This window comes from Petromyzon marinus, unplaced genomic scaffold (assembly GCF_048934315.1).
Source record: "Petromyzon marinus isolate PM22_M1 ecotype Great Lakes invasive population unplaced genomic scaffold, UKy_Petmar_22M1.pri1.0 PM_Scaffold_7, whole genome shotgun sequence".
Lineage (NCBI taxonomy): Eukaryota > Metazoa > Chordata > Hyperoartia > Petromyzontiformes > Petromyzontidae > Petromyzon > Petromyzon marinus.
Window position 1 is genome coordinate 2,031,638 of NW_027423677.1, and position 8,391 is coordinate 2,040,028.

Consider the following 8,391-nt stretch of genomic DNA (forward strand, 5'->3'; position numbering starts at 1 on the left):
AGGGTATTACGTTCAGGGGCTAAATGCCAATGTATGGGTCTGATAGCTACGGGAGAGCCTCAGGAGAGAGTTTGTGTCATCTTGCCACCCCCTCCATTCAAGGAGCGCAGACTACAGTGGTGTAAAATGTAGTCCATAGTTTGGGTTGCATGGCCACAATCGTACAGGAGCTTGTTTTTAATGCACTGCTATGTATCTGTATGAGTCTCTATGAATATCTAGGAATCATAATGGGTCTCTCTGTATCTCCTATGTATCTCTGTGTCTCTATGGGTTTACTATACGGTCCCACAGTTTGGGTTGCATGGCAACAAGCGCTATGCTGTGGCTTGTGCCATTAATTTTCGGCCCGCTGACGTTCCGATGCGGCGAGCGTTTGTTTTTTGTGCACTACTGCTGGCGCAGCAAACAGCAACAGCACCATGGTCACAATACAAATCGGTGGTATTCCGAGGTTGCGCGTCGCGCCGCACGGTGAGTACCTCCGGGCGGACGAGGTGCATGCGGATCCGCTGGTGCTGCAGGTTGGACGAATCCAGCGACACGCGCACGCACACGCGGTCGAACATGTTCAGCGCGATGCCCTCCACGCACAGCGTGGGGCCCTACACAAAACACAAAGACATATCTCCAATGTAGCCTTAACAGACTGTTGGGGCAAGTGCTGTTGGCGAGGAGCACAGATGAAGGCCGGCACGGCACACAAGGGGGTGGGTTGCCAGCGCCATGCCCGGCCGCCTTTGTCTCCCCAGTGGCGATGTTTACACACCGCAGCAGGCATTCAATTGAGTTCCGAGTCAACCTAGGCGAGGCCCAGGACCGGTTCAGATAATCATCACTGGTGTTGACCGTGCGAAGGAATCGAACCCAAGTCGCCGGGATCGTAGCGCAGAGCGCTAACCGCTACACTACCGCTGACTGCTCTCTGCCAAGTGCCCTGCACACAAGCACGGATTGACGTAAACCCAACGTTATTATTCATACTATTACATGGGTCACTCAGAAAAGCCTCACTGATTCTAAAAACGTTTGCATTCAAGGTCACTGCTACGTCTTTGTAAAAGGAGGCGAACGATTGATATGTGCTCCCCAAATAAGTAATTTGCATGTAATTTGCCAACCTTGGACCATGATGCTGGCACACGAATAATGTTACAGGATCTTTTAACGTCCACTGTTAAAGCGGATAGCCTGTAAATATTTTACGCTTAATACATATCACAGTTTCGATTTAAAGATTTCGTGACTGCAAGGATTCATCTTCTTTGGTTCTTTCGGTAAAGTCACGTAGAATGAGAATAAAATAATAAATTGATAAAATAAAATAACACAATAATATTCTCACGACGTTTCGGCCACAACACAGTCTCGTCCCTTCACCTGATGAAGGCTGCTTGTGTTGTGGCCGAAACGTCGTGATAATATTATTGTGCTATTTTATTTGATCAATTTATTATTTTATTCTCATTCTACGTGACTTTACCGAAAGAACCAAAGAAGACACACCACAGTATTAACCGGAGTGGCCACCGAGTTTGAAACACAAATCTCCACAACACACAGCGAATGCAATACCGCTTGGGCCACCTCACCGCGAGCTGAAAATCAGGCATGAGAAGCCGATGGCTGCAATGACCAAACCAACCGAGGGATCGTGATGTGCGGGCCAGCCAAGGAATTTTAAAGCCTTATTTGGCCATCATTAAGGAGTAGATGCAACCCCCCTTAGGTTATATGGAGTGCACAATTGCAGTTAAGAACATACCTAAAATATGGCTGCAAATGTTGACCCTTTTGAGCTTCTGGTCCAAATTAGGCTGTGTGCATTATCCACGCAGAGTGACAATGTAATGCGGCATGCAAGGCATGCTGGAAAGGACCGGATCCACTGATGACAAATGTGCTTTTTGCCATCTAGAGATCACTTTTTGCATCAACTACTATTTCCCTAATTTGTTTTTATTCTACAAGTACTTTTCTGCCCTTCGAGTTTCTCATTGTTTACAGAAAGCATTAGATTTTCTCTATAATTCTTCCGGATCTGAAGGATTTTACTGTATTTTTAATGTGATGTCCTCTCCGTGACAATACGGGCTCCGTCATGGCAGTTATTTCCAAAGCAAATTTAATTGTGACAGTTTTATATTTGAAACGCATTTACATCATTTAATTCAGTTTCAGTTTATTTTGGTATAGCCCTGTGAGCCATCCGGCTCTAATGTATCCACCGGTGTAACTTCCTCTGTAATAGTCCACACTGCCAAATGGCAAAAAAAACGGAGCTTCGTATCTCACTGCGTTCTTCCACCTTAAACCAAGTGTCTGTGTGTCTGATAGAAACCTAATCGTAGAGAGATGGTCAGGGGGCTTGGGTCCCAGTGCATTAAGCCAGTCCTGGGTTTAAATGCAGAATTCAGCCGTTCAGGAAATGCCAATGTCTCCGGTTAAGTGAACACATGCCCTACCTCCTCGTCGAAGGTAACGTTGAGCTTGAGATCTTTGGAGTCAAAGAAAACCGTCCCCTCCAAGCCGTACTTGGGAATGAGCACCACCACGGCGTTTTTGCGCGCAAACAGCACGAAGCCCTCTTCGCTCACCACTCTCTTAGTCTTGAAGAACAACTGAGACCACAACAACAATGAGCACCACCACGGCGTTTTTGCGCGCAAACAGCACGAAGCCCTCTTCGCTCACCACTCTCTTAGTCTTGAAGAACAACTGAGACCACAACAACAACAGCCGGTAATCACCGCTACGTGGCAAAGAGCAGACACACGCGCATCACTTACCAAGCCCATAATTATTTAACAAAATTTAAGGTAATTTTCCTGCATCCCCCCGCTAATTTATTCCAGTTGTGCTATTGGCATCATGTCATGGGGATTATTTTGAGTTCAATCGTGAAGGTACAATGTCAATTGTATTGACTATAATCCTCCATCACCTGACAGAGCCAATCAAATAAAGTTGTCACATCATGGGCAAATGTGCCAAGTGACTAGGTTTTTCAGCAAACACAGAAGAATGCTGAAAAGCAATGTCAAGTGTAGCCAACCAGTACAGCCACGGCACCACCACACGTAAGCGTGCGAATAGAAAACAATTGATTCTTACTACACGCACAATACGATGCCTGCTTTCGTGACCTTAAAAATGGTTTTCAAGAGACGAATGGACGCATTATCAGGTGCCTAAGCACACGCCGTGCAAGCTCCACGTGGCCCACACTTCCGCCTCCCACCTGCGTGTGGAAAGCTACAGACGAGCGTTGGGCGTACTGCGCCATCTTGTGGCGGTAGTTGAGGTTGTTGCAGAGCTGCTGCTGATTCTGCTTGTCGGTGAGCGCCGGGTACGTGGGGTCGGCGCCCACGCACACGGCCAGCAGCCGGTGCACAATCACATCCGAGTATCTGTAACGGTACAGGGAGACAACAACAACAATATTAACATTTGTTGTAGCCTCTATTTAATATGAAGATTAAATTTACAGTAGATACAGGCTGCGGTATGGCCACGAGATGCCAACGGAGCAGCGGTATTAATCCACCAAGCACCGCGATTCATTCTGGTGGATCTCAGCGGGTTTCACGATCCACCAGAAAGCTACGCAAACAATGACTCAGATGGATTTAACGCTGTGATAGAATACTGTACTCTGGACATACCACGTTCTAGCACCATCTGCTGGTGGAAATTATCTTTGTTAATGTATGAATTTAATTCTTTGTTGAGGATTTTTTATTTGTCATCATATGTAACGCAAATTGCTGCCTGCTCATATCTGTGTTCTTATTTAAGATCCACAACAAAATCGTTAGCGATCCATGGCAGAATTGCAATTCACTTTTGGCCGCCGCTGCAACACGGCAATGGATTCTTGATTCTGCACGTGGAACACTGTCACCCTCCTTGTAGGCGTTGGTGTTCTCCGGATCCTCTAGTTTTTCTCCAACACAAGCCAAACAACCATTTAAGGAATTGGCCAAACTTCCCGTTTATAGGACCTTTTAGAAAAATAAGTCAAAATCTGAATCTTTATCCTGGAGAAATCCGATTCGCGATAAAAGCTCTTTTTGACAGATGTCCACTAGGTAGATGATAGGAGTGCTAAGAATAGGAAAGGTAAACAAATCACTAAAAGTAAATAATAGAAAAAAGATATACAAGTACGTAGCCAATCGTGCTAATCGGAGGTGTGCCATAATGACAAATTAACATTGCATAAGTACATCAATTAATGAATAAATTCCTAAACTTGGGAAAGGCAGCACAGTCCCAGACCACACCAAGACAACAACATAGTCCCCTCAATAATCGCGAAGGTCGATTTCACGCGTGTGCCTGACGCCAGAGCACGTCACCGTCGAATGGGCGACGTGAAGTGGGTGTAGATGGCGGTGGCGAGCCCGTAGTGGTGGGTGTCGGGCTCCATGCCGGAGCAAAAGTAGATGGCCTGCATCATGCAGCGCGTGGCCAGGATGCGCAGCAGAGTGTTGAGGTATGGTGGCGCTCCCGGCACCGCCGCCCGGTCCAGGGACTCGGCCAACGCCTTAGCCGAGTCCACCTGGATCTCGATGTTCTGCGCAAAAAAATCGGGCACACCGGCGTTTGTGAGGTGACTATCCCGCACGTGGCTTGTAGTTCAGTGCTGGGGAAGCAGCAAGGGTTGTGGTGTATTGGAAAGAAAACGTTATTCAGCGCACTTCCTGTAGGCATTCAGGTTTCCATAACCTGGCTTGCCAGGAGAAGGCAGTACAGCAAGTGGATTAATCTACATCTGGCACAGTGCCTGGCTGCCTTCCAGCGTTGTCTGTGGTTCGTTACACCTTTTGAGTTGTTCTGCCTCTAAGGGCGAGTGGAAACTATACGGCTACATCTCAAGATAAAGGTAAAAGGTGCAGCCCTGCAATTGCTCGCTCAGGCCAATACTGACATCGTTTCAAGACACCTCTGCTTCACAGTAGGGGGTAGCACATTCCCACCCATTTTGAGCATAATGTTCATCACAATAAGTCGACCTGATATTTCAACATTTCAGTGCTGGAATTTATCTAAAATTAAATACAGTACTACATTTATCGTGATGGTTTTTTGTTGCTTATTTCTGTGGAGTAGCTGGGAAACGAGCCGAGTCCTTCAACTCCCTACACTTGATAACACAGTATGTTCAATGCGGCTGCTGGATTTTGAAGCCAGGGTCCTAGCTGTAATCTCTGGGTCATAGGGTGACCCAGGTGACCCTTGCAAATGAGACTATTATGGTCTCTTGAGTTCTCACCCGGTTAAACCAAAAGACCTCAAACTAAAATTTGAGCCACCCGGCGACCTCTGAATTCCTTGCGAGGAAGAAGATATTGAAGGAAGGTTAACAGCAATCTAGAGACAGTAGAACCCTTCTTAAAGACGGTAATTGGTTCCACGAACACGAGCATTAAAGGATTTGGTCATTAAGCGAGTATAGGAAATACGTGTTAAAAGCTTAATTCGTTCCGATACCATCGAAAGTTTCCCTTGTTCACCCAAAAAACGTACTTTATAATATTTAAACAATGGATATTACTACATAAAGATACTAACATTATAAACACATCATATTAAAATAAACACTGTTAATAAATGCATTCATTCATTTTGATTTAAAGCTTTCGTGACTGCAGGGATTCATATTCTTGGTTCTTTCGGTAAATTCACGTAGAAGGGAAACAATAAAATAATAAAAATATAAAACAATAAAATTCTCACGACGTTTCGACTGCAACACAAGCAATCATCATCAGGTGTGAAAACCACAACAAGAAAATTTGAAAAAAGCGGAGGTTATTTTAACGTTAGCACCACGGACAGAGATTTGATAAACCATTTCGGGTCTTAATTGATTGATCACGCTTAAGGTGGCTTTCAGACCGCATCCATTATTTTTCGTCTCCCCCCTCCTCTTTTCCAAACATAGATGGACTCGTCCATCTGAACAAACTGTCAAATCTCTCTCCGTGGTGCTAACGTTAAAAATAACTGCCACTTTTTTCAAATTTTCTTGTTGTGGTTTTCACACCTGATGATGGTTGCTTGTGTTGCAGTCGAAACGTCGTGAGAATTTTATTGTTTTATATTTTTATTATTTTATTGTTTCCCTTCTACGTGGCATTAATTCATATTTACTGTACCTACAACAGCCCGTCATTAACAGGGAAATGGTCGGTTAAGCCTACACATTGAGCTCGATGGAGGCCCGTTGTTAAGCGATTAGTTAACAAGGGTGGTCGTTAAAAGGGGTTCTAACTCTACCTTTGATTTCGCCGCCTTCACCAAGATGTCGTAGTTGGAAGTCGGAAGCGCCGGGTGGCGTCGGAGCAGCGCACACTCGGGGAATTCGTCTACGATGCGCTCCGCCACGGAGATGTTGGCGAGCAACATGAACTCCTCCACCATCGAGTTGGTCTCCCTGTGTACACGCACCAGTTTCCGCCACCACAACACATCAACCACAAGGGTCAAGAATCTTTATCTTAGATTATTATGCTGATAATAAATTTCCCACGTGATAAGCCACTTTGTTCAGCTATCATTTGTGGTCAGGGTTTTACTTGGTACGATAAAAATAGTTTAGTTGTATTTGTATATTTGTTTAAGTTATTTGTTTACCTTTCCAATACTTTGCAATCCTAACGTGTGCTTGTATTGTTTGTTGTTGTAACGTTGTGACCTGCCCCAACTGGACATCTGTGAAAAAAGATCTTTATAGCTCATCGGATTCTTCCAGTAGAAATATATATTTTGATTCTGATAGAGAGATCTGCACAACAGTCGGATTGCAGTCATGGGAGGTGTCTTGTTGACGAGACTCACTTGAGTTCCTTGGTCTGCAGGTCGATCGGGTCGTGGGTTTCGCTGTCAATGTGGAATCGGACCTCAGGGGATGCCAGAGTCAATGCCCTACGGGTGGAGACGGGACATGAGCGATTATCATGTCCAGCCAAAACAACACAGAATCTTAATATAAGACACTTCACAAACTCAGATATTTGAGTTGAACATGCACAGCTCGTTAAGTCAATCCACTGCTGGATGAGGGCAGCCCCATGTCATGCGGGTCGTGGGGTGGTTTTACCGTACTTAACCGTGGTGGTCAGTACGCGTTGGCAAAGGTGGGGGAGCACAGACATGGGAGCATTAAGAAGAGTAAAACAAATTGTGTCACTGCATTGTCCTCTATTGCCCACAATGTAGCCCCGCAGCAGCCTGTAACACTCCAATCTAGAAGGATGTTATTAACCAGGTAAAACCTTAACTTCTTTATTGTTTTTGATTTAAAGCTTTCGTGACTGCAGTAATTCATAAAGAGAAACAACAAAATAACAAAATATATATAAAACAATAAAAATTCTCACGACGTTTCGACCATAACTCAAACGGTCATCATCAGGTGTGTCGGTTTGCATAAATTTATTTTGAAAACGGCATATTTATTTATTTATATATATATAAAAATAACGTTTGCGTCACGCGCAACGATTGGCTGTTTGCCAGGACTAGTCCATCTATTTTTTGAAAAGAGGAGGGGGGAGACGAAATTTGTTTTTATGTATGCTGTCTGAAAGCCACTGTAAGTGTGAACAATCAATCAAGAACTGAAATGATTTATCAAATCTTTCCAATGATTGCTAAGATAGAATCCATCTTCTCGGTTGAAATTGTCTCTGTGTTTGTATATGTGAATAGCCTCATGAACGAATCTCTCATGGAAGCCAGATGGCTTACAAAGAACCTCCGTCTTGGAAAAGTCAATGGCATGTGAGCCTACTGAATTAGAACAATGATCTGCTACGGCCGAGGTGTTGGTCCTACCGTGTTTAAGGTCTGCTTTATGTTCACGAATGCGGTCCGAGATATGGCGTTTGGTTTCTCCAATGTAACTACTACCACAGAGGCAACTTAGTTTGTAGACACCAGGGTATTGTATGTCCGGAATCACATCTTTTACAGACGGAACCAGATCACGGATTTTAACACATTTTAACACATTACATAAAATCCGTGATCTGGTTCCGTCTGTAAAAGATGTGATTCCGGACATACAATACCCTGGTGTCTACAAACTAAGTTGCCTCTGTGGTAGTAGTTACATTGGAGAAACCAAACGCCATATCTCGGACCGCATTCGTGAACATAAAGCAGACCTTAAACACGGTAGGACCAACACCTCGGCCGTAGCAGATCATTGTTCTAATTCAGTAGGCTCACATGCCATTGACTTTTCCAAGACGGAGGTTCTTTGTAAGCCATCTGGCTTCCATGAGAGATTCGTTCATGAGGCTATTCACATATACAAACACAGAGACAATTTCAACCGAGAAGATTGATTCTATCTTAGCAATCATTGGAAAGATTTGA

The 8,391-nt window shown here is 44.5% G+C and overlaps 1 protein-coding gene across 1 annotated transcript; it reads right to left on the minus strand.

The window, feature by feature from the left end:
- Nucleotides 1–3,870: 3,870 nt before the first annotated feature.
- On the minus strand, nucleotides 3,871–6,464 carry LOC142923779 (exosome complex exonuclease RRP44-like). The gene is made up of 2 exons (XM_076064759.1): nucleotides 6,286–6,464; nucleotides 3,871–4,579 (listed from the first exon to the last, which is right to left on the minus strand). The coding sequence occupies exons 1-2, from the start codon at nucleotides 6,427–6,429 to the stop codon at nucleotides 4,358–4,360; spliced, it is 366 nt and encodes a 121-aa protein (XP_075920874.1). The 5' UTR covers nucleotides 6,430–6,464; the 3' UTR covers nucleotides 3,871–4,357.
- Between the last annotated feature and the right edge of the window lie 1,927 nt (nucleotides 6,465–8,391).